The sequence below is a fragment of the Ambystoma mexicanum genome, chromosome 10, assembly GCF_040938575.1.
Source record: "Ambystoma mexicanum isolate Mex_15411 chromosome 10, UKY_AmexF1_1, whole genome shotgun sequence".
Lineage (NCBI taxonomy): Eukaryota > Metazoa > Chordata > Amphibia > Caudata > Ambystomatidae > Ambystoma > Ambystoma mexicanum.
The window spans coordinates 302,671,651-302,698,583 of NC_090932.1; the positions used below are offsets into that span (position 1 = coordinate 302,671,651).

Here is a 26,933-nt window from a genome sequence, read left to right on the forward strand (position 1 = left end):
TCCTCCCAAGTACTGTGACATAGAAGATGGTTAGTAATCTTCTTTTCTTGTGGGTGCGTGTACTTCTCTGTGACTTGGTTTTGGCAGACTGAGTTCACTCTCCTGCAATGTACTGCCACGAAAAAACGGACTTTCAATATACTTTTGCGACCAACCTCTGTAGTAGAGGAAGAGGACTCCAGATGCACTCTATTGTATTGTAAACTTCAGCTGTAGTCTGCGACCAACCACTGTGCAGAGGAAGATGACTCCCGAGGCACTCTCTGTTGTGGTTAGCTCCAGCAGTTGTTTGCAACCAACCACTGTGCCAAGGAAGAGGACTCCCGAGGGACTCACTCTTGTATTTAGCTTCAGCAGTGGTTTGCAACCAACCACTGTGCTGAGGAAGATGACTCCCGAGTACTCCTTAACTAGTTCTGTCACACCTGGTCTCCACCCAGACTTCTCTCTCCCGTTACCTGCCTCTCGGTGTCAGGGTCCCATACTATTCACGTTTGAGACATTATATCTGGAGAAGTGGGCTCTCTAAGATTTGGGCAGGTAACTAACGGGGAGTTCAGTTCTTTGAGGGAATGGCATGGTTATCAGTTTCAGTGGTATTTCCTTAATGTCTCCTTCAGGAAGCCTTCGTTTCCCCAGGGCAAGATGGAGGCTCTTTGCAGCAAGATTGATTGGTTAAGGCTGAGTGTGAGGTAGTTTGGAATTCTTTTCAGGATTCTAAACTGCCTTTCATTCTAGTAATCACCAGAGCAGGTCCCGGCTTTTGCAGCTCCAGCAACCAGAGACATTTAACCTTTTTAAAAATATAGTTTCTTACACCTTAAGGAGTTATCCATAGACTAAAATCCAGAGGAGAAGTCTTGTGGGTCTACAGTGCTGTCGCTTGAAAGAAGAGAAGTCAAACCAGCGACTACAGAAGAAGGAAGCTAAGAACTTTTAATTTCAGACTTTCAGTTTGACAGAGTAAAGTACTCAGTTTAGTGTTTAAACGTTTTCTCTAAGAAGAGGAATAGAAAGTGAATTTGTCAATGTTTATACAATTTGATGTACATAGTTGTAACGTTATCTGGCAAGGAGTTGAACTGCTGGTTTCAGCATATTTTAGCCACGTGCTACTTATTAACCCAAGCGAGCGGGTAAACAGCGGTGCATCTTTCTCTTTGACTAACATACTAATCTGAGTAATTTACAGTAATAGCATTCCAACATCAAACAACGAGCATAGCTTTTCATACTGTTGTAGTTAGCGCAAGGATTGTTCCAACGGGCATTGCATTAAAGGAAAGAACCCAACGTGTAGAGCGTGCAAGCGCGTCACGTCATTTTCAGCCGGAACACTGCCAGCGTTTCATCCGTCAATTTCAAAAGACATCATGCGGCTAAGTGATTGTGGCTGCACCAAAGAGTTCATTTTGTCTATGCAGCAGCTGTTCAAAGTAATTTTAGTTTTAAAGTGTACATGAACCCCCGTTGTGTTGTGCGGAGGCACGCAACGTTCTGCATTATTGTTAAAAAGAAAGTGACTTTTCGTTTTCGCTGAAGTTGAGAGACAAGTTTCCTCATTTGAAAACTTTACAAGGAAGAGTGTTGCAAGATGGAATATTTAAAGAAGGAATCTGCAGCAGAAAAGCAGAAAAAAGTAACTAGGGATTTATTTAGAGACTTTAGCTAAAGAAGCATTTCTGTATTGAAAGTTGGAAGAAACTGAAAGCACTTACATAGCTCTCAACTCACCCGCTTTTGGCGGGTGTCACCCGCCTTGCAAAGGGCTGACTCACCCGCCAGGCCTCCTGCACGCCCATTCATTCCAATGGGCGTCTCACCTGCCAGAAACAAAATCGGGTGATTTCACCCGCCTTTGCAAGACAAATGGTTGAGAGCTATGCACTTAGATACAAAGCAGCAGTTAATGTTGAAAACCTTTATAGAGAACAAGCATCACTTCAATCTTCAACATCGAAAGGGCCCATCAGCTAACTAACCATAGGCAGTCGGTATGAAAGGGAGGTTGGAAAATTTGACACAGGAAAAAGGGGGAGAAGCTGCAGACAAGTTTGTAATGCGTTTGTGATTATCGTTTAGGTTATCCTCTGTACAATCCAGTTGTGAGGAATTCCAACCTGCGTTTGTTATTTTCTCCACTTGGGTTTGCCAGGTTGATAGTTGTCACTCAAAGACTGTTGGGCCGGCACGCTTAGGGGTTCTGGTGGGCTATCTCCACTCCTGCAGGAATTCTGAAGCTGGACCTGACACCCGGGAGCTCTTCGTCGGCTCTCGGCGGGGCTGCGGGTCTTGGTTCATGCTGTTTTGTTCTACTCTGTGCGCTCCTTCGCAGCTTTGCTGGCGGTCACTGCACTGGTCTGCGACCATTTGGTCCACTTGCTTCGGGTCATGCCACCGCCCTTAAGCTTTCAGTTCTGACTCAGACTTGTCCCACGCCATCGGATCAAGGATTTCCCTCTCCAATCTCTGGACTTGGGGAGCAGGCTTTTGGGGCTTCCCTGTCGTCCTCTCCTTGAACTTCCCGGGCTGAATTACGTCTTGTGCTGGTCGGCTGTCACAATTCTTGAAGTCCTTTGTCTATTTATATAGCGGTTGGTTGGCAATGGATGGCATTGGGATTCAAGTCCTTCTTCTATGTCTTTGGTCATTTGATCTTTATTCCTCTATGCCTCCTCCTCATCCCAGTACTTCTAGCAGCACTCTCCACTGGGTAGTCCACCTCTCCATCGTCTCAGTAGAAGTCAAATCTATGGCCCTACACAGGTACATCAGTTGGTTAGGTGTGTGATTGGGGTTTACAGAGTGAGGAGATGTGTTGGGTGGGGGGTATTATACCATGTTTCCCTTCATGTCCCTAAAGGGGGAGTCTCTCCCCATAAGATCAACCTGCTGAGTACCACCCCCATGGGGACAATAGGTTAGCAGCCCCACCTCCCTGGCCTCATGGGAAGGGGCTCTCCCTCAGGGAGAAGTGACGACATCTAAAGATTCATCACAGAACACTAGCTGTGAATCAAGTGTAGATTGATTGAGGATAGTGTAATAGCCTCTATATAACATTGGGATATAGGGTGTAATCAGACTGTATGGAGTGTTTTAATGATGGGTGTCAATGGTATAGCAGCATTACATGTCTAAGAACAGTTAAGAACCCCTACCTGTTGTTGGTGGTGGTGCATGGGGACTGGCGTTGGGCATTGATGAAGGAGTGCAGGTTTTGGAGGATGGTGTGAGGGCTCAAGGGCTGCGTATAAGGGCCAAACCTGTCTGTGCCCACATCCACTTGCCGCATCATCTCGCCAGTGGAGGGCAGGAGCCCTCCCCCACCACCGATGATCAGCTGTGCCAGAGGATCAGCCAGCCCGACATAGACCAAGGCCGGAGGCTTCTCGAGTCCAGCCCCACTCCACCAAGGTGCCCGCTGCCCTGCTGCCACAAGAAGCACTGTGCCCCCATTCCTGGTACGTGTGCAGAAATATACCAACACTTCTCCACACTTAATACTCCTTTGCACGAAATTCAGAGTGTGTACTAGAAAATGACCACTGCTTCATTTACGTCTGGTTGCTAAGAAACCGAATACACATCAAGCAAACACAGCTTCCGATTGGCTGCTACCTCGCCTTTACAGCCGCAGGCTCGACCGGAAGGCGTGAGCTGGCAACACGACATGACGCAACAAGCGCCGCGTATATGGGCCAAACCTGTCTGTGCCTGTCTAGGCATGTCGAGGCATCGCCGGAACCTTTGCACAACTAAGGGCCGGTAAGAAAGCCTCAAATCGCTAGACTCTCACCCTTACTCAAACTCCCCAAAGACGATTAACTGATAATTATCAACACTCATGCACATCCTGCAATGATCATTATCAATACACGCACCTGAGTTTGCTACCTCTCCCACTGGCACTGTAAAGCCACCATTGCTGGTCAAGTGGCACAGCGAGTAGAGCGCTCGTTTTGACATCCATGCAGAGCCTGCTGACGCAGGTTGGCATCCCGGCGGGGCCAAACTCAGCCTTTCATCCTTCCGAGGTCGATAAATGAGCACCACACACCGTGGGTAATAATAAGCAGCGCTCAGATACCCGAGGGTTTGTAGCGCTATAAAAAATGCCAAATTATTATTATCATAGCAATGTCTGCAATCCACATAACCTATCTCACTGTTTAACATGTAGTGCTCGACTAAGCGGCTCATTTGCCTCACTGCCTATCAATTGAGAATTTAACTAGCCTATTGCATATTGCCTACACTGCCTATCAACTGTGATCTGAACTAGCCTACACTGCCTATCAATTGAGAACTGAACTAGCCTATTGCATATTGCCTACACTGCCTATCAACTGTGATCTGAACTAGCATACACTGCCTATCAATTGAGAATTGAACTAGCCTACTGGCTCACACTGCATTTCAATAGTGACATTAGTGACAATAGTGAACTAGCCTATGCTCTTTAGCCCACATTACCCACCTATGTGCTGCCTACGGGCTACCCCACATGAATCATTAGCACCCACTGTTAGGATATTATAACAGTCCTAACCATCACGGAAAGTAGTTGCCATCGCCAGCCTCATAGTAGCCACTGGTTCATTATGTCATAGCTAGCGACATAGCGGGCACTGTTCCTCACATGCTATTGCTAGCCTTGCAGACTCTATAGCACCACCTATTGAACACTTTGAATGCAATGTTAATTGAACTTGACCAACTAGATCTGCTCTAAGCACTATACAACATGTGTACTTCTCTAATGCATTCCCCAGGAACCTGTTCAATAGGTCTTACACCTCACCTCTCCCCCTCCTCCATCATCCTCATTACTCTCACCCTAGGGGCAATCTGTAGCATGCCTCCTGCACACACAGGACTCACACCACCGCCAGACCTCTGGCACAATGCATCCTCCACGGCCACCCAAACTTCGCACAGCCGCCACACCTCCAATCTGCTCGGACAGCCCCTTTCCCACCTCAGGCTCTGTAGACTTAGAACACGCACCAGGCCACTTTTCTCTCACCGCAGCACCCCACCCTCCCCATACTTTAGGAACCACAGACTCAGTTCCCGCACACACACACCCTCCTCACACACACACCTCCCGGTCCACCACCATCCTATTCCCCAACACTCCGTACCCATCACACACCATCCTCCATCACATACACGCACCTATCACCTCCCGCGGCACAAACGCTCATACTCCGCCATCAGCTAACATAGATTTAAAATGCACACTCATTAATGCCCGCTCAATCCCTGCCCATGCTATTGAGATCAATTACCTCATCATCTCCCACAAATTAGACCTACTAGCTATATCCGAAACCTGGCTTCATGAAGCCTCCAGTCCATCCATCCACCTTGCCCTCCCTCAAGGATATTCTATCTTGAGACAGGACCGCAAAAACTCTAAAGGTGGAGGCGTAGCCCTCATCTTCAAAAACACCCTCTCCATTAGAATGTGTAATCAGCAGTGGGAAAACAATGCTGATCTTCTCACAGTCAAACTAGCTCTCTCCCTTAACTGTACTATAAACATCATAATCACATACAGACCACCAGGATCCTCCCCGGACTTTCAAAAGCAACTCCTCCAAATCATAGGAAACAACCTTAAAAGCTCCACTAAAACCATCCTACTCGGTGACCTCAACCTTGGTTTATCTGATCCTAAGGACAAGGCAGCCGCTTCCCTAGCCAAAGAACTCTCACACATGGGATTTGAACACAAGATCACAACACCGACCCACTGCAAAGGACGGTCCATTGACTGGATTGCTGATCACAATTGTTCGTCTGCCATCACCAACATCTCATCCCTCCCCTGGACTGACCACTCCTGCATTCAATTCTCCATCCCACTACTCCTACCTACAAAATCTTAACTCACGCCCCGCCTGCTAAAGTCAGAAGATCCAAAAAACTCACTGCAACCAACCTCATGCCTCTTCTCAATATCCCAGAACTCAAACCTCCATTCAACCATGACCCCACCTCTCTCGCCAACACCTATGCCCATGCTCTCACCCAAGCCATCGAGTCTATTGCCCCTCTAGAAGACAAAAAAAGAGAAAAAATCCATGCACTCCAACGCATGGTTCACAGAAGAGCTATTAGCCCTATGTGCAAAGAAACGCAAAGCTCTAACTAAATGGCAATCAGCACCCAACCAATCATCCCTCAACGAATTCAAAGAGATCTCATTGACCTACAAAAAAGCAATATTTCTAGCCAAATCCGAATCCTATAATCAGAGAATCTCCAAAGCCAACTCCAAATCAAGAGAAATATTCTCCATATTCAAAGAACTGACCACTCCCGTTTCCAGCCCTGATGAAATCATCAAGGACAAAGCCTGGTGCGCAGGCATCCAGACTGCCCTCCTCAACAAAGTTGAAATACTCCAAAATAAATTAGCATAACAGCGTAAAGCTCTCCACAGCCAAAACAGTCCTCCCACACCCTCCACTCACAATCCTCACCCGCAAACATCTCCTTTCGCCTTCAGAGAAGTCACTGAGCTAGAAGTCTCCAACCTTCTCAAAAACATCAACCATCCACCTGCAAAGGGGATATATGCCCACCTACCATTATCAAAGAATGCGCCGTGTCACTCACCCCTATCATCACTGCATTTATCAATGCCTCATTCTCATCTGGAACCGTACCACAATGCTTAAAAAAAGCATGGGTCCGCCCGCTCCTAAAAAAAAACACTCTTGATCCCACCTCCCCCAATAACTATCGCCCCATAACCCCCGTCCCCTTCCTTCTCAAAATCCTAGACAAAGCCGCCCACAACCAAATCCAGCAATACCTGGAAACTAATGCCATCCTAGGCAGAAGACAATCTGGCTTCCGCAAGGGTCATGGCACTGAAACCGCCCTCCTAGACCTAAAGAATCAAATCACCAAAATTATGGACACAGGCAAACCTGCCTCCTACTCCTGCTAGATCTCTCTGCAGCGTTTGACCTACTGGACCATGACATCCTCACCTCTCACCTATGCAATGCAGCACACTTCTCACAGAATGCAACCACTTGGATAACTTCATTCTTAGAAGTTAGGGCCATTAAAGTGTAATCAGACCAGGCCAATGCTCCCACTACCACCATTAATTGTGGAGTCCCACAAGGATCATGCACCACACCTACCCTCTATAACCTCTTCATCAAACCTCTCTTTGACTTATTGGACGCACTCGGAATAGCCTACACAAACTACGCCGACAACACGCAAGTCCTCCTCCCCCTCACTGGTGACTATGACCAAGACACAAAAGCTCTACTCAAGATCTATTCCACCATTCAAACTTGGATGGCTATTAATGGTCTCTGCTTAAACGGCGATAAAACCGAGATCATTATCCTAGCCCCCAAGGAAATTCTAACCAAACTGAGCCCCGATTTCTCACATATCAACAGTGATAACACAAACATACCTGTCTCCACATCCGTGAAGACGCTAGGAGTCTACTTAGACTCTACACTCTCAATGACAAGACAAGTTAGCGCCATCTCCTCCGCATCCGCGCTCACCACCAAACACATACATGCCATTAAACCCTACCTTACCTCTCCTAACTGCCTCTCCATCGCCAGAGCCACTATAGGAGCCAGACTCAAGTATTGTAACGCCCTCTTAGCTGGCACATCTACCAAAAACAAACAGGCTCCAAATAGTGCAAAATAACGCTCTCCGCGCCGCACTGCACATCCCCAAATTTGACCATGTCTCAAGGACCAGAAGAAACGCACACTGGCTCCCAGTCAAGGAAAGATTCAATTTTAAAATACTCACCATCACTCATAAATGCTTCAATCTCACAGCACCATCCTACTTATCGGAAACCATAACTAAGAACCCCTCCCTCCGCCCCAAAAGAAGCCACCATGCAAACCAGCTACAAATACCCACTATAAGAAGAGCCAAAGCCGGCGGCATTGGCTTCCCCTACATAGCACCTAAGCTCTGGAATGCCCTGCCCAACTCACTTAGAGCAGAACCTTCTCTGTGCTCCTTTCGTAAAACCCTTAAAACGACACTGTTCACTCAACCCATGAACAGCAAAACTGTACTGTAATGCCAATATATGCAACCTTTATTTGCCCCTGTAATACGAATGCCTTGTAACCACTATGCCTTCTCAGTAACCAGCTTTATGCTAATCTGTAACAGTGCCACAATGCCCCCGGGCTGATGAGCGCTTTAAAAATCAGAATAAATAAATAAGCTCTGGTGGATTGTCTAGGAGCCTGTGTGCTGGAGATGATATAAGGGAACTGCGCATTTGGGATGGTATGCACACTATGGGTGTAGGCACACTAGCTGTGAAGGACTGTTGAAAGTTCACTCTGAAAGATCCCATAGGAGCAGTGGCTCAGGAGGTTGGTGTAATAGTGATGGCTCTGGATATGGATACAACAGTGCTTGTTTTGTGCTAGTGTAAATGCTTAAAATAGCATGGTCTCTGGTGGGGTATATGGAATCACTGGTTCCAGGAGATGTGGTTGTTGCACTGGCTTTGGGTGATTGTATAGTAACATTAGCAGTGGGTAATGGTGACACAGCATTATCGATGGGAGATGGTGTCACAGCACTGGCTCAGAGAGTGAAGGAGTGGTAGGTAAATAGCAATGGCTCTAGGTAATGATAGATACAGCTGCTCCAGTGAATGGTTTAAGAGTACTGGCAGATGGAAGAGAGCTGGTTATGGTAGAAGGTGTAATGGCACTTGTTTTGGTGGGTAGCGAAATATGTGTTAGCTTTGAATGGTGCAATACTGATAGCTCTGGTGTCTCAGGGAAATTTTTTGGCAAATAGTGTGGCCTCTAAAATAAGATCTAGGATGCTGGTCCCGAGAGAGAATGTAATAGCACTGAACTTCTGAGGCACTCTAATAGTACTGGTTCTTGTTTACAATGAAATTGCTCTATTGGATGGCCTAAATCCTGATTCTGGGGTAGAGTGCAACAGCATTAGCTCTGGGCATGGTGTAATAACACTGGTTCCATTTGGGAGGTTATGATTCTGGGAGTGGAGCAACAGTGCTGGCTCTGAGGTGTGATCTAGGATGCCGGTGCCTAGGAATGGCTCAGGGCAATGGTAGGATAGTGTTGGCATTCATTGGCGGCTTTGGGAGAAGGGGTCCAAGTAATAGTGTTGGCTCAAGAAGATGGTTAAACATTGCAGGCTATTCGTGTAGTATAACATTTCTGACTGTGAGGGATGGTGAAATAGAGTTGGATCTAGGGGAGGGTGCTCTGGTGCTAGTTCTGGAGATTAGAGCAAGATTCTGGTGGCAGCTTTTCAGATACTGCTTGAAGGAGATGCTGCAACTGCGATGGCTAGGGGGATGTTTTAACAGTGCTTCCTCTTGGGCTTGTGTAACTGCACTGGTCCTGTTTTGGGGACTTTGTAATAGCAATGGATGTTGGGGTGGCGTAATAGTGCTAGGGTTGGCTTTTGGGAGTGGTGTAGGTATTCCGGTTCTGGTTCTAGGGCAGTAATAGCAGTATGTTCAAAAGAGATGGTTCTGGTGCATAGTGATAGTCTTGGGTAATGGTCTAGGATGCTGGTTCCGAGGATGGTGTGGGGTGATGGTTCTCAGGAATTAAGTAAATGTACAGGCTCTGGGAGATTATATAAGAGCTCTGGCCCCAAGGGACAGTAAGGCAGCTCTGGATTGGGAGGAAGGTGAAAGAGTACTGTGGGATGATCTGAAATGCTGGCTCCAACGTTTTATGTAAAAGCTCTGGCTCTGATGGATGGTGCAATACCACTGACTCAGAATTGGGAATGGTGGGGCTGCTATGAAACCAGGTGGAAGTAATGGAGGTGCTTGCGGGGGTGGTGTCACTGCTCTGGCTTTGGGAAATGGTGCAAAATGCTGGTTCTACCAGAAGTAGAATCGCTAGTGTTGAGTAATAATAATGCTGTATTGGTCATTACCTGTTTATGCAGATTAAGGCTGTCAATCTCAGAGAGAACCCAGCCAACACTGCCGTCTCCTCCACACACCAGAATCCGAAAGGTGTCAAAGTTTTGGAATAACCGTAAACTGCAAGACAACAGAAAGAGACAGTGAGAAGAGGTTAACAACCTAGTAAGAAGAGAATGAGAAAATGGTAAAGACGCTGCTTGCTGAATTCCAACAGTCATCAAGACACATCAGATCGCTTTCCACAAGTTGGCCATCGAAGTGGCTTTTCTGGTTTGAATCATTTTTATTTTATTGCTTCTATGTTCCATGTTTAATGTATTTTGGTTGCTATGCTGTAAAGCGCTTTGGTGTAAAGCGCTATATAAATAATAAAATACAAATACAAGTGTTAGAAAAGATTTCTCTTTTAGTAACTTTCCTTCGATATTTTATGGACCCCCAAACGTTTTGCTTTTGTTTTGGAACCTGTCATGACTATTTACAAGGAAAGTACTCCCTTGGCCGTTTGCACATTTTGTTATGGGGAAACTGATCAGTCCTATGTCTCCCTTTAGTCTTTTTATCTTTTACATTTTTGGTAACTTTGACAGTGCACACAGCAGCTTAGAATGCAAAACAGTGGGGATACTTTTGTATCACTGTGGTATTTTACACTTGGGATTTTTGGTTACTTTTATATGTGCTGTGAGAAACCTGGGGGTATTCTCCCATGTAGAACCCAAGAATCCTCTATGCAGGTGGCCAACGGAGGGCCATCGCTGTTGTAACCCTGGGGGTGGACGAGCGTGGGAGGATCCCCTGGGTAGGAAAGTCCGGGTTGTGATCATGGGAAAAACCTAGATGAGACATGGTATCCCAATGGGACGATAGGCGAGAAGGAAGAAATCCCTGAAGCCTTCGTGGGATTTTCAGGTCCCACAGTCCCTGATCCAAGTGGGAGGCGGAAATACTGTACCAGAACAGAAGCAGGCAGTGAGGAGGGTCAGATGAGACAACATCATGGTTTTGACTGCAACACCAATTTGTCTTCCCCCATTTCAGACCATAAGGGATGCTGTCAAGACCAGTGCTTTCATGGCAGGGACCAGGGGTAGGGAGTAACGTAACAAAAGGGAAATCACCCCGTTGTATAAAAACAGGGCCAGAGGATTCCCCTCTTTTCTCTGTCAATCACCCTATAATTTCTTCACTTATAACCATCAAATTCCATTGTGTACTGTCTCCCTCTCCCCATTTCCAACATATACTGGTACGAGGAAGAGGTGACTTGAGAGTTAGGAAAATTACCCATAGAAAAGTAATGTGAGGAGGAAGATGAAGGAAGCTGCCTACTAGACCTGTTACACATATTGGCCGTTGGTCCCTTTGGCATCGTAGTCGCTTCTGTGGATTAACCCGAATGAGGACATCCAAGATGGAGGGCGGCTGTTCTGACTGGGCGGAGTGCAGCGGTACAGCCTTTGCACGTCCGCAAGAGACGCCGGTGATCGCTCAAGTGATTCCTTATACGGAACAGAGATCAGATTTCCTACGTGTCGCTACTGTTGTTGCAGGCGCTCCGTGAGTTCATTTCTAGGTGCTCCTTATCTTACCTTGAATCCTAGGACTTTCTTCAACTCGAACCTTAAACCCTGTATTTCCTTTTCGTCCAGGTCTTCTCAGCGGGTTCCCCGCTTTGCCTCTGTTCCCTGGTTGCTTTCTTCAAACGATAGGACAGCCTTTCATCCCTTCTATGTTCTCCTCGCTCTGCAGGGCATTGTATCACTCCATAAACATCTTACAGTGAGTTCCCTCTTCCGATTTCTAACAAAGCAGAGTATTCCCAAAATCATCCTTTCCCAGAATAGTAACCCCTCTGTCTGTTCTAGGTATTCTGTCTTCTGATCTCCCGGTTCCTAGGTATGGGAATTCTTAATTACTGACATCTATTTTCAATAGGTGAGATCTTCCCTTCCTAAGTCTACCGATATTCAGTCCTACCTTCCTTTCCCTCTTAAGAAGTAATTTCACAATTCTGGTCTCTCCATTCTTAGAGGAAGCCTTCCCGTAACCAACTCCACCTTAACCCATGGTGGGAACCATCTTCAAGACTCCATCCAGACTCGTCAACACCCACCTCAACTCAGGGTTTTCTTCCCCAGAGGGTTTCTCTGGCTGTCGTGTCCTTTCTCCCTGGCGACTCTCGTCCGGGTGAGGAGGGATAGGTCGGTCCGGGGGATCCTCTACTACGGCATTGGTTCTTCTATTGGAGGCTCAAATGTCTGCCAAGGTGAGAGATCATTTGAATCTAACTTCTATTATCAAATTTGTGCTTAACCTGAAATCAATTATAACAAGACTAAAATACTAGGCTGTCCCTTTATTGAGGTCAGGCACTTGGCAGCAGTTACCTGCACTCTGTTAAATACCACTCTAGGACTGACCAGGAGAAAAGTGGTCCTAAGGGTCGGCATGTCCTATTAATTGGCCCAACGAGAGTCAGGAAACCCCATAACAGGCCTCAGGTGTATACACGGTGGGGCATTCAGCAGTGCAAGGAGAAGCAGTTGGGTGAACAGAAGGAAGGCTGCGTGACTGAGTCCAGCAGGGGATCCCTTCTCAGTCCCACGGCAGGGTTTGCCAGTAAAGCGGAGCAAGCTGATGTTGCTGAATGGATCGTGGATGGATCGTGGAAGCCAGGGAACAGGAGGCGGCAGCAGGAGGAGCATGGAGGATCCGGCGGAGAATGAGATGCAAGGACGCTGACCCAGTGTGCCAGAGGGGTAGCAGGGTGGTGATGGAGCCGTGCCTGCATTCAGCCGTATTGGGGAAAGCTGTTATCTGTTGGCCATATCCAGGCCATGTCTCATTCCCTTGCAAGGTGTGCAGGTGTTAGGGGTGCCTGAGGGGCAGTTGGTGAGATCCTGACCTTCACACACACATACCGAGGAAACTGCCTGCCAGCGCTTGGCTACTCAGTAAGTTTCATGAGAGAGTGATAAACTCAGTAGCGTGCTGGAGCGGAAGCAGTAGCAGCAGAAGGTGCAAGCGGCACAATAATTGAACAGCGAGAGAAAGCAAGACAAAAAGGGTCACATGCGGCACAATAGTAGAATAAGTAGAAACAGTGAGTTGTGAAGAACAGAAAAAAAAGCGAGGGTACAAGACACCCGAACGAAAGAAAGCAAAGTGACAAAGGTGAGGGCAGCACGAAACAGAGAAGAAGTGTGCAAGAGGCACGCAAGGTACAGAAAGAGTGCAAGAGGCACTGCAGAACAAAGGAAGTGTGCAAGAGAACGGAAAAGACAAAAGGTGAAAACGGAAAGTGCGTAAGAGTCAGGGGTTTGGGGGGGAAGGGGCCAGAAGGAAGACAAAGAGTGTAAGGAGAGGGGTCGGGTTATCAGAGTGGTTGTGCATGGGGGGAAACAAAAGCCCTGCATTCTCAAAAGTCTCTGATACTGCCCAAGTGTTGACCAAAGGAGGTGTACAGTGCCACTTGATAGAAGGTGGGAAAAGGCGGAGCTACTCTGAGAGTGAAGTGTGAGCGAACTCCTCCAAAGTAAAGAAAAAAGATTTTTTTTTAACCCCCACAAAAAAAGAACTGTGCTTTGAGAAGAGCATCCGGACAAGGTGAAAATTTGGTGTTTTGTGTTTGTGAACTTTTTGATACAAGAGGGTCCCTATGCTTGGGGAAGGGGACCCTGAGAGGCCTGAAAGGAGTGATGCACCTTATTTTAAGTGGTCAATACTATTGTCCACAACAATAAGCTGCGCCACACTCAGAGCTTGTAATAGTGCATAATTTATTCATGCAAATGTGTGGGTAAAAACTCCCAATGGAAGAGCCCTTTGGTTACACGTGTTTCGGCAAGCCTGGTGCCTTCCTCAAATCAAGGCTAGTTATAAAACAAACTAAAAATAGGACATTTGTTTGTATAGTTATCAGTCTCTTGAAATTTGATTAGGGAATATTATGGGTTAAATCGCATCTTACTGTCTGTATAACTCCACGCTGCGTTGGCACTGCGTGCTGCGTTGGCACTCCGGGATACAGATCTGTATCCAGGAGGGCGGACGCAGCGCAGAGATATACAGACAGTAAGATGCGATTTAACCAGTAATATTTGAGGAAGGCACCAGGTGTGCCGAAACACGTGTAATCAAAGGGCTTCATGGAGGTGGGGTCTTGACCTCCTTTTCCTCACAATTGCGACACCACCCTTAAAAAGGGCTACCAAGAGAAATTCGGTCACTTAGCATAAGAAGTTGATGTAATAACCCCCACTCTAAATAGCACCTTAATTTAAGACAAGGAGTCTAGGTTTGGGGAAAGAGAACCCTACAGACCGCAGAGGCCTACGCTTGGGGAAGGAAAGCTAAGAGGCACAAGGGAAACTATGAGAGACATTGTTGAAAAGAGAGAGGCATAGACTTGGGGAACAGAACCCTGAGAGGCCTAAAAGGAACTGTGACTCTTTGTTTTGGGAGCAAGAGGGGTCGGAGCTTGGGGAAGAGAACCCCAAGAGACCCAGAGACATTGTAAACTATGTTGTCCTGCTGCAAGAGCCCTACCTGGAAAACTGGCAGCACTAAACCTGACGGTAATGCTACCTGAAACCAGTCTAGGTTTGCATTTCTTTTTGAACCACCATTTTTCTTTAAGAAGACCTAACATCAGATTTGGTTTAAGAGTGAGGGCAAGCATAGGTTTTGCCACAGAAAGACTTTGGTTTTCGACATACGGACATCAACGGCCATTAGAAGCATCAGTTGAGGGGAGAACCCGATTATAGTTAGGACATTACACCAACCCTTTAAAGTTTTATAATAAAAGTTTTCAAACTGTTACTTTTAAGTCTCTGTCTCTCCTGATACCATGTCTGCCTCACAGTGCCTTAAGACAAGCTGGTGGCAGCAGATACATTTCTTACAATATTTGCATTACTTTTAGTGTGCACATTTGCGTTTACCGCGTATGGCTACTAAACATGGCTAGTGCCCTAAAATGCTGATGAGTACAAGGTTATATGAGTGGGCACCGCCTTATCCAATATCTGTTTGTTCTTTTTTTAGATAATTTAAGGTAGGTCTGTGGTCCTGTTGCCAACAAACCTCACATGCACAGAGAGGTACAGTAATTCTAGTGGACAAATGGATCCTAGGTATGATGTCCTAGGAGATTGGAAGGACCTCATGTGTAATTCAATGCATTATATTCCTATTAATTCCATTTTTTTATTGTAACAATACATTTCAGTTCATCAAATATTTCTTATATCAATTGTTCTTGATGACTGTGGTCTAACTCAAAACATGTTCTATATTTTCAGAGACACATATGGGTCATAACTTGTCCAATGCATTTCTGTCTTTAAACCTTCATCAGGGACTCAATTCTACAAAAATAAACAAATAAGATCATGTTTGTAACTTTCTGTTTCTTAAAAGAAATATTGGCACATCTGAATTGCAACTTCATTTCAGTACAAAAAAGTAGAGAGCAAGTTTTTGGGCGAAAAAATATCATAATGCTCCAGGAAACATGGCTTGTAAACCCAATTGAGATCGAGAGTTATACATTACATTACATTGCTTATCTGCATCTCAGAAGGCGATGGGGAGGCCGTCAAGGGGTCTCCTGATGGCATTCAAAAATGTAACAACAAAAGCCATAGTTCCTATTTTTAACAACATATTAGGAATTCAGGCATGCAAAATCTGTTTAAAATGCGACATGGCTGATCCTGACTTAATCGCCATTAACGTCTACTAGAATCCCACCTGTTCCGAACCTTTGGCCATCTTGGCAATATTGAACTCACTGTTGGAAAAAATCAAGGTAAACTTTGGTGGTATCAATATAGTCCTTGCAGGGGACTTTAATGCGGAATGCATCCAAACATTAGGGGGGAAAAATCCTTCAACTGGGGAATATTCAGATACAAACGCCACTTGGCATCGTGGCCACTTGTCATCCATATTAGATTACATCTTTATCTCCCCCCGGCCTTCTCTCTCGGCACCCTTCCTTGGTCATAATACAAGATAACGGAAGTGATCACTCCCGATTGGAACTACTGTTCCTGGATCTACCAGGGGTACCATTTGACATATACCCACAAACGTTATCAAGTAGTTCCAAAGGCAGAATTAGGCTATCGAAATAGACAGGAGGGAATAGAACTCAACAATAAACTAGAGAAAATACCAGATTTTATTCGGTTAGAAAATTGCATCCCAGATGGCTTTGTTAGATTTATTTGGTCCATTTCTCCTCCAAGTGAAGTAAACCAGAGATCTGAGACAACTACATTTGCATTGCTTTGATGAGGAAACCCGAGAGAGAAAAAAGGAACTTAGATTGAAAATTAGAAGGCTGAAAAAAATGCAAATCACCTTAGACAATTATATACTGGAGGTTAAAAAAGTTTGCCAAGAATACAAACATTGGTCATTAGATAGAAAGATGACACGTTTACAACATGACGTAGAAGTGATGCTGCGGTTGGTAAATGAAAATAACTAAAGAAACTTCTAGTCGGTTGTTAGCCAATTAGAAACCAACTGGGCCACCACCCTCTGTAATTTGGTCCCTGAATCCAAATGGGTGGACTATCCATCTAAAACATTTCAGAATCCCCGTCCAGATGCATATGGAATCCGGTTGGATATCCCTTGGCACCTGTACTTTGAGGAGGAGGACATTGTGGAAATTATTTTCAAGTCTTCTGTTTCCAGAGCAGCAGAGCCCAATGGTCTTACCTACCAAGTTCTAAAAAATTAGCCGGTTATGTGGCCAACATTTCTAAACCAACTATTTAGGGAAATTCTTGGACAACGAAGGTTCCCCTGGTAGACTGCAACTGTCATACCACTCTTCAAGGGGGGCGACCGGTTGAATCCGGCAAATTATCGCCCGATCACCCTCCTCGATATAGACAGTAAAATATTCATGAACATTTTACTGAGAGAACTAACAAACTGGGCAAATGATGCACAGATCCTATCTTGTAATCAAACAGGCTTTAGACGGGGCCTTTCCACCACTCTCAATGGACTAGTGCTACATTTGGTCAGTGAAAACACAATGGGGAAGAACGAAACCCCACTTTATGGGGCCTGGGTCGATCAACAAAGGCCTTTGATCAGGTGGACAGAGTACATCTCTGGATTAAGTTAAGGAGAAGGGAGATTCCGGGGGCTCGACTTGCAATGTTAATTGAGCTCCACAAGGTCACTACACTCAGAGTTTGGCTTGACGAGCAGGGTCATCTTTCGGAATCAATCAGAGTAGAGAGAAGAGTTAGGCAAGGCTGCCTAGGAGTGCCCCTGTTTTTCAACCTTTATCTGGCCGACATGGGAATATTCTTGGAAGCATCTGCGTTGGCCAGCCCGAAGATCAATGGAAGAAAGATCGATTGGCTGGCTGACGCAGATTAAATTGTGCTGCTGGATAGAATAGCAACATGCTTGCACCATTTACTAACAAAGTTGGGGACGAATACCCCCGGGAAAATGGCTTGTCAATTAATCCTGTGAAATCTAGGATTTTGGTTTTCAAGCATGGCCAGAAAAAGATACAGTACTCTAATTGGGTTCTAGATTCTCACACAATGCCCCATGTGGAAGATCTGATCTATTTAGGGTACAGAATATATGCCTCGCCAGCAGTCTATAATGTTGAGATGGATGTGGAGAATCGAGGGTCTTGCAACTAATCCCTCAGATGAAAAAGCTTTAAAACAAATACTGCAAGTTCTCGATCCTCCCTCTAATCAAATTGTATAGAGCAAAGGTGATACCAGTAATCCTCTATGGCTTGGAGGCTAAACCTCTACTCTGGAATACAAACTGGGATAAAATAGAGGCGCTTATATGGAAGAAAGTTCTTTGTCTGCCGTCGAGTACACCATCATGGAATTTGAGGTTCGAATTGGGGCTCAATTCACTGAACTCCCTTGCAAACTGGAAGTTGACTTTGTTGTACCACCAGATCATCACTGCAAAATACAACACACTGTATGGTGACGTCAGGGTTCATCTTGAACTTTCAAGGTCAAAGCAGTTGGTGGATTTGGAACTCAAAGCCAAGGAACTTTTGGGACAGACTGCTTTAAACCTTCACACTCTGGTTTACATCCCCCAGAAAGTAAAAAAGCAGGGGCATTGGTTGACTGGATTAAGACAATTGCAAAGGTGAGAAAAGCAAATCCTCCCAACTCCTTCCAAGCTGTAGACATAAATTGGGGTTCCTCCGTAGGTATTTGCTCAAATTTACAGATGGGTTGGTAAGAAACATTTTTTTTCGAATAAGATTGAATTTGATGCCTATGGGAGAAGTCCTGGCCAAACGTAAACAAGAGGGTAAAGCGCTTAAACTGTATAAAATATGCACGATTCCCCCAAATCAAACGCTAAGACACTTGATAATGGAGTGTGAAGGAACTTGGAATATGAGGCTGAACCTATTTAGAAAACATGTAAGGAACGAAGAGGGACTAATCTCTGATGTCTTTTGGAACAGAATTATATCTGACCAGGACACAACACTGACGTATATTATAGTACAACTACTTAAAGAATGCGGGGTTGGTTACTGAGGTCTGTCCTCTGTTTCTTTGTATCCACTCACTAGACTATCCTTCTCTGTCTCCTTTCATTAAATCATGGTCAAAATGTTAAGAGAAAAAGAATATAAGGACCAAAAATAGTAAATAACAAAAGCAAATGGTTACGGCTTGGAAGTGCAATTGTCAACATTGACATTTTATATGTTGTAATTGTGTATTTTACATTTTTTCTTAAATTTTTGAAAGGTTTTTAAAAACCATATACAATACAAAATATATACATATATATATATGGTTTATACCTAGCTTTTCTAGCAAAACTGCCAGGTTAACCGACAAATTACAAAATGCTGAACCACAGAAACATAAATGGGATGATGAGGATGACAAATGCTATCAAACGCTCAAATACATCTTATATCAAAGACCTAGCCTGAAGGAAGCATACTTTACTTTTCTAAAGACTTTATATTATAAACAGATGCATCCCTGACTGGACTAGGAGCTGTATTGTCACAAATTCAGGATGAGGTGGAACATCCCTTTTTATATATGCTAGCAGAAAACGGTTTCCTTGGGAAAATAAGTATTTGGTGATTGAATTGCAAGCTCTAGCAATAGAATGGGCTGTTTTACATCTCAAATATTACTTACCAGGCCGAAGGTTTAGGTTGATCATCGATCACTCCCCCACCTAATATGGATCAGTCAAAGGAAAGAGTCTAACCCAAGAGTTATGCAGTGGTTTTTGGACTTGCAACCCAATTTCTTCTGAGTGGAACACAGAAAGGTTTAAGAACATGGAAACATAGGCTTCCTTTCAAGGTCCCCAGTGAAGGAATTTCATCCAAACCGCATGGAGGAAGGGTTAGTGAGAAAACACTTAGTTCATTTCAAATGTTCCATATACAAACAGAGAAAGTATAAAGACAATTCATCAGTCTTGTTTCCATATACAGTTATAAATCAGTGTATGGGCATACTAGTTTAATGTCCATATAGAAAGAATTTATATATGGACATTAAACTAGTATGCCCATACAAGTGATAAATTGCCTCATGATCCGTCGGTTAAGATCCTGGATCATACACTGATTTCTAACTGTATATGGAAACAAGGCTAATTAATTGTCTTTATATTTTCTCTTCTTTTTTCTCTGTTTGTATATGGAACATTTGAAATTAACTAAGTCTATTCTATTCCTACACCAGTTTTGATTAGAATATGTGTTCTTTTATGTAATCACCTTCACTTATGAAGCTTTTCACATTACACGAAGGAGACGTCAATGTCTATTTACCTAGGTTTGACCTGCGTGATATCTTTATAGATACGCACATTTTTTCAAATTCATTTTTAAATTACTTCAGAATTTCCTTCCACAGTGGGGACCATATATATATTTTTGTGACTACTTGACCCCCACCTCTGCTGTTTCTAGGGGCACCCCTTAGTGTTAGTGCATTTCACACTGATTACTCACACCTGACTCCACTTGCCTCTTGTTTTAGGTATAAAAAGCACAAAGCAAGAAAGATAACGGAAAGTGAATGGAAAGGGCGAGAAAGGCGCTGAGAGGGCAGAAAGGAAGAAAAGGACTGGTGCAAGTGACCCAAAAGTAAAGGAAAGGTGCCAGTAGGCACCGAAACGCTAAAGAGCGCAAAAGAAGCAAAATGGCTTGAAAGTAAACATGAAGGGTGCGAGTGACCCGAAGGTGGAGGAACGGTGCAAGTGAGCACTGGAGAGCGAAACAAGTGTGCAAGAGGCATGAAAGGAAAAGGACAGGTGCATGGGTGCATAAAAGCAAAGAAGTGAATGTGCAAGAGGCACAGTGAAAAGAAAGTGAACCCAAAGGAAGGTGCTAGGGGCATGGCAAGGCGAGGCGAGAGAAGGGAAAGACAAAGAAGGTGCAAGTGCGCACAACAAAGTGGAAGATAACAAAGGGGTGCAGGAAGCACCTTAAAGAGAAAAGGATAGAAGAAAAATAAGTATAGGAAATACACCGTGCTTAGGAGGAGCCAAGAACCTAGCGTTTTCAAATTTTTCTGACATTACCCCATGAGCAGGTTGGGTGTTAAAGGAACTGTAAATAAGAGAAAGGCACATCCTGACAAGTTGAATTTTATGTTTGGAATTTAAATTGTGTTTGGAGCTGAACATGGAATGAACTTGGAGAAGGGAAACCTAAGAGGCCTAACAAAGGGGAATCCTTATTTGGTGAAACAAGGAGGCATAAGCTTGGGGAAGGGAACCCTGAGAAGCCTGGAAGAAACTGCGTTATATTTTTGTTAGTCTGAAACTTGGAAGGATTGAAGCTTGGGGAAGGGAATCTCCAGGAACTAAAGACGTTGGAAGTTGTTTGAACCGAGTGCAAGAACTTTGTTGAGAAGAGCTTATGAAGAACTTCTTTTTGATTGTGCTGAACTTTGATGATACTGACCAAGCCATATCTGGTGAGAAGACCATCTGAAACCAGTCTTGGTATATAATTATTTTTTAATCACTATTTTTTGCTATAAAGAGAGTTCCTACCACATTTTATCAGAGAGTGAGGGCAAGCATAGGTTTAGACACAAACAGATTTTGGTTTTGGACTTTTAGACATTGACGGCCCTTAGAAACATCAGTTGAGGGAACCATCCCTATTGAGTTAGGGCAATTAGGTATTACACCAAGCCCAGCAATATAGTACATACATTATAAGTTACTCACCATAGTGACTAACATACTCTTAGTCCCCTTTCCTCCATACTGCATGGGCGTCCCTTCCAAGGGACGGGAGACGGAACCTTTTTCACCAGAAAAAACCTTCTTCCCCTTTAAATTTAGAGTCCCCATTGACGCGTCGACAATAGATTTAACATTGCCTAATGACGCCAGTATTATTAAGGGGGAGGATGGTGGGACGTATGGAGGAAAGGGGACTAACGTTAGTCACTACGGTGAGTAACTTATAATTCATCTTACGTCCCATCCCCTTTCCTCCATACTGCATGGGCGATTACAACTGAATGTAGCCCATGGGTGGAGAGGAGATCATCCACAAGCAAATAGGTTCCTGAGAACCGCCTGTCCGAAAGCCGCATCAGATCTAGAGCTGGCATCCAAACAGTAATGCCTGCAGAAAGACGAGGGAGTGGCCCAAGTGGCCGCCCAGCTTATGACTTGCCAAGGGATATGGCCCTGGAATGCGATGGCCGTTGCCTTGGCCCTGACTGCGTGGGAGTGCATGTTGGCCGGAAGCGGCTTGTGCTGGCCCTCGTACGCTTCTTTTATGGCCGAGACCATTCATCGGGATATGGAGGCCTTGGAGGCCCGATAGCCTGGTCTTGAGCCTCCGAAAGTGACAAATAATTTGCGGAAGCCCTTGGTCCTGTCCAGGTAGAATTGCAGGGCACGTCTGACATCCAGGCAGTGCAGCACTCTGTGATTCATCCTTAGGGTCGGCAAAGAACATAGGAAGGACTATTTCCTCATTCAAGTGGAAAGCAGACGCCACGTGGGCAGAAATGCGGGGTGTGTCCGCAGGACTACTTTGTCCCTCTGAAAGGTAGTATAAGGTTCTGAGGCGACCAGCGCCTGGATTTCGCTGACTCTACGAGTCGAGGTGAGGCCAACTAGTAAGGCCATCTTGATGGTGACCAGCCTGATGTCCGCGGACGCCACTGGGTCAAACGGTATGGCCGCGAGGGCGCCCAAGACTATGTTAAGGTCCCACACAGGGTGCGGTATCTTGATGGGCGGGTAGAGCCTTGCGAGCCCTGTCAAATGTTTCTTGACGATAGGATTGGAGGAGGAGAAGATCCCCTCCTCCGAGTTCCTGTAAGCTCCGATGGCTGCGAGGTATGTACGGCAGGTATCCACCTGCACACCAGAGTGGGCGAGGTGCGCCGAGAAGGAGAGCACGTCGTCCAAAGTACATGCCAGGGGGGGTCGATTTCTTTGGAGTCTGCCCAGTGGCAGAACCTGGTCAATTTACTTTTATACTGGGCCCTGGTAGCCTTGTTCCTTGCGACCTGTGCGATTTCCAGTTTAGCCTGGGAGAGGCCGAGGTGCTGCAGCGTTACCTGCTGAGGCACCACGCTGTGAGGGCTAGTTTCTGAGGCACAGAGTGGATGACCTTGCCCCGTTGCTGTGCCAGAAGATGTGCTGGGCCCGTCGGAGGTGAATCGGAGGCATCTCCGAGAGGCTGAGCAGCTCCGAAAACCATGGGCTGGCCAGCCACCATGGAGCTATTAGAATGATGTTGAGCTGGCGAGACGCCTTGATCTTGCAAATCACTCTGTGAATCAGCGGAGTGGGCGGGAAGGCGTAAGCCTTCATGCCGTTCCACTGAAGCTGAAATGCGTCGCCCAGGGAGCCAGGGCCCTGTCCCTGCCCGGAGGGGTACTGAGGGCACTTCTTGTTATGCCAGGTGGCAAAGAGATTCACCTGGGGATGACCCCACTTGTTGAAGATCTCCTGAATAACTAGGTCTTTTAGCTACCACTCGTAATTGGCTGCTCCCAACGTGCTGAGCCTGTCCGCCTCCAGGTTGGATTCCCCCGGGAGGTGGACTGCCGTGAGGTAGATGTCGTTTTCCAGGACCCACTCCCACATGCTGATTGCCAGTCTGCACAGAGGAGGGGATCTGGTGCCTCCCTGCTTATTGACGTAGTACATGCTGGTCGAGTTGTCTGTCTGGATGAGGACAACCTTGCCCCTGAGAAGTGGTAGGAATGCTCTGAGCGCTAGCCAGATGGCATTCAGCTCTAACCAATTGATGTGGTATTCCTGCTCCTGTTGAGTGCAGGTGCCCTGGACAGAAAGATCATCCAGGGTGGCTCCCCAGCCCTCGAGCGAGGAGTCTGTGGTGATGGTGGCCTGTGGGGTGGGCTTGCCCATCCGTACGTTGCAGTCCCTGGAACACCATGTTAGGTCTGGGTGGAGAGATGGAGGAACGTTGATCATCTCGGATTGAGAGCCCCGCTCCTGGTTAGCCTTATGTGATAGGTTATTTATAACGCGCTTAATACCCAGAGGTTTCTAAGCGCGGACCCAGGAATCGAACTTGTGCTGCTCCGTGTCGTCTTGTTTCCAAGTTGAGCACGCTGCCGCTGAGCTATCCTCCTGGGTTCCATGAGGCCGCGAAGTGAGCTGAACCCTCCTCATCCACAATCTCATGTGTGGGACGGCAAATAGAACTGCTGCCAAGAGACCCAGGAGATGCTGGTACCACCATGCCGACGTGACCGCTCTGCTGAGGAAGTGGGTGGTGGCCCTCTTGACGGCAGAGATCTTGTCCTCCGACGGAAATACCTTGTTTGTTTTGTTTGTTGTTTATTCATTTGTTATGCGCACCAGACTCGTAAGTGAAAGGGTGCCGCAGTATGAAAATGCAAAGCTTACAAAGTTGCGAAATATACACTAAATACAATGCTTACAAATTATACACAATACACAGTATACAAGATACAGAAATAAATAGTAAACAATGTACAAAAAATCTAGGTTGCAAAAGTTTTGCCCGTCGTGTATCACTCAGGCTCACAGGTACGCTAGATTACGTGAGGTCTTCAAGTGTTAACACACTAATACAGTATTAATGCAGGGTGAGTAGGTCACTTCAGTAGGGGGCAAAGCAAGCTGGGTACTAGGAGACTAGGGGTCAGTAGCAATGATGTGTTTTATTAATTTTTTTCTAAGTGTAAGTAAGGTTGGTCAGCTCGCAGATCTTGTGGCAGTGAGTTCCAGAATTTAGCTGCCTTAACAGGGAAGCTATTACCACTGATAGTGGTGAGCTTATATTTAGGTATGGTGAGACAGTTAACATTCCCACTTCTGGTAAGTCTGAGGGAAACTCTTCTCTGGAGTTTATCTATAATGTAGCTGGGGGCCGCGTTATTGAGGGCTTTATGAGTCAACGAAAACGTTTTTAATAGTATTTTATTAGACGTGGATAACCATTTATGATGGCGTCTAATGGAGGAAATATGTTTTTTTTTTATTTATGCCTAGGGCTGCTCTAAGGGCGTTGTTCTGCAATGTTTGGAGCTTTTGGATGGTGATTTGTTAGCACCATTGTATAGGGCATTACAGTAATCAATTCTAGAGAGTATTAAGGCTCTGGCCAGGATCAGGCAACTGTAATTGGAGAGGAACGGTTTACCAGCTCTGAGTAGCTTGCAGATGTAAGCCGTGGAGGAGGTAAGAGATTTTACCTGTTTATCAAAAGTCAATGTGAAGTCTAAGTAGAATCCAAGGGTTTTCGCCTCCTTGGAGACTTTAATAGTGTTTCCATCAATATTAAATGAGGAAAATTCTTGGCCTAGTTTTTAAATTTTGGCCTGTGAGCCCAAAATTATTAGCTCAGTCTTATCGTTCAAGCAGAGGCCATGAGTGGCCATCCATGCTTGGATGATAAGATATACTTTGTTCACCAATCCCGTGTCCTTACTATGATCCCCAGAAAGCGGGAGGAGAATCTGAGTATCATCTGCATAATTACTGTAGGTGATACCCCTTCTCGGAGCACGTGTCCCAGATGAGGCCCCAAGAATGTCAGAGTCTGCGTGGGCTGCAGCTGCGACTTCTTGAGATTGAGCGAGAAGCCTAGATCGTGCAGTGTGTTCATAAGGGCCTGGGAAGAGTGGCGATCCACTTCCGGAGATGTAGCCCTGACAAGCTAGTCGTCGAGGTAAGAGTAGATGTGGAGGCCCTGCGCTCTGAGGAGTGCAGCCACCATATTCATGAGCCTGGTAAAGACCCTGGGGGCCGAGTTGAGGCCAAAAGGCAGGACCTTGTATTGGAAATGGTAGCTCATGATCCCGAACCATAGGAAAGAACGATGGGCTGCCAAATCGGGACGTGTAGGTACATGTCCTTCAGATCCAGGGAGCACATCCAGTCTCCATTGCACAATGTCTCTGCAATAAAAGCTGGCATAACCATCTTGAATTTTTGGAGAGGTTGAGGGTGGAAAGGTCCAGCACAACTCTCAGGCCTGCCTGGTTCTTCTTTTGAATGGTGAAAATCCTGGAGTAAAAGCCCAAGCCTTGCTGGAAGGCTGGGACTTCCTCCACTGCCTGGCTCTCTACGAGCGACCGGATCTCCGCCAGAAGAGTTGCTGTCCCAACTTGAGGGAGTGAAGGGGAGGAGAGAGGAGAGGCTGGGATGGGTAGGTGGTATCCCCTGGATACTACGGAGAGGAGCTCACAAAGGGATACCTGCATAGCCCAGAGATCCCATCAGACAAACAGTATAAATGTAATCAAAACATAGATCAGGGGCAGTGAGGTTGGATAGATTCTACTGAAATAAACTCCACTTCAAATTTGGGTTTTAAAAAAAAAAATCATATTTTTAATTCTTTTTTATATCAATATACACGTGTACAATATAAAACAACCATAGAAACTATATAATAAAATATTTTGGACCATACCTTTCATAACAACCTTTTATAAACATTCATACCATCTCATATTCCAATGTTTTCCACAATTATTTAGCACATATCACCAGTGTAACATACACTGTAATATTGTTTCACTTATTTGCAAAAGTAATCTTGGCCCTATATTTCCTTTTAGATTGTATGCCTTTCCTCGAGCCACCTATATATACTGGTGGCCCCTGGTTACATAGGTTTCAGTCCTCCATTGGCACCATTACCCCTAATTCTCAGGACCTTCTTCAGGACAAAATGTAAAATACAGAACAGTAGTCAACTCTCTCTGTTCGTGCCCGACTGTAGGTGGTAGGTGTTTTCACAGGTTATATAGTTCTCAGTGACCTAAAAGCAATAATACAAACAAACACACTTGTTACCATCCAACCTCTATTTCTTTTTCGAGGCATATTAAATGTATGCACCACAACCACAGATCAATCTGTTGTGTTCTCTCACACTCACCTCTGGCTATTATTTGCAGGGGGCTTGTGTGTGACAGGCAAAACTGTCCCTCTGGTTCCAGCGGACCCCGTAGTGGTCTTGGAACAGCGTGAAACCTTCAAAGTAGGATAACACCCCAAACGACTTACGAAAACATAGGCCCAGGGTGAACTTTCTTACATTTGGCTCCAATGGCCAGGTGATGCACAAACAACATATAGGTGACCCTCAAAAGACAACTTACTTCCTCGAGCTGTCAAATATTTGGTAACATCGGTCGTCTGCCGCAAATCAGGACAAACGTTAATTGACCTGCAACATAATGACCCGATAAGGATGATGTAATGTATTTACATTCCCTTTACATACAACCAAAGGAACAGACACTCACCCATATTGAAGTGAGAATCTCGACTATTCCGCTGAGATTAAGGAGCACTGTCTCTATAATGGAAAAGAACTAGCATTAACACCGCCTAAGTGCAGACCCTAGTTCTCAGTGTAAGGATCAAAGTGCCCATCGATTAGTATAGTGCCCGTGACCAAATAGGG

General features: G+C 45.4%; 1 protein-coding gene across 2 annotated transcripts in view; it reads right to left on the minus strand.

The window, feature by feature from the left end:
* The window catches only part of DGKD (diacylglycerol kinase delta), a 1,999,080-nt gene that overhangs the window by 1,046,071 nt on the left and 926,076 nt on the right, over positions 1-26,933 (minus strand). For both annotated transcript variants that reach the window (XM_069617880.1, XM_069617879.1), the window contains exon 10: positions 9,967-10,075. In XM_069617880.1, the coding sequence (XP_069473981.1) occupies positions 9,967-10,075 (109 nt within the window). The remainder of the gene's footprint in view (positions 1-9,966; positions 10,076-26,933) is intronic.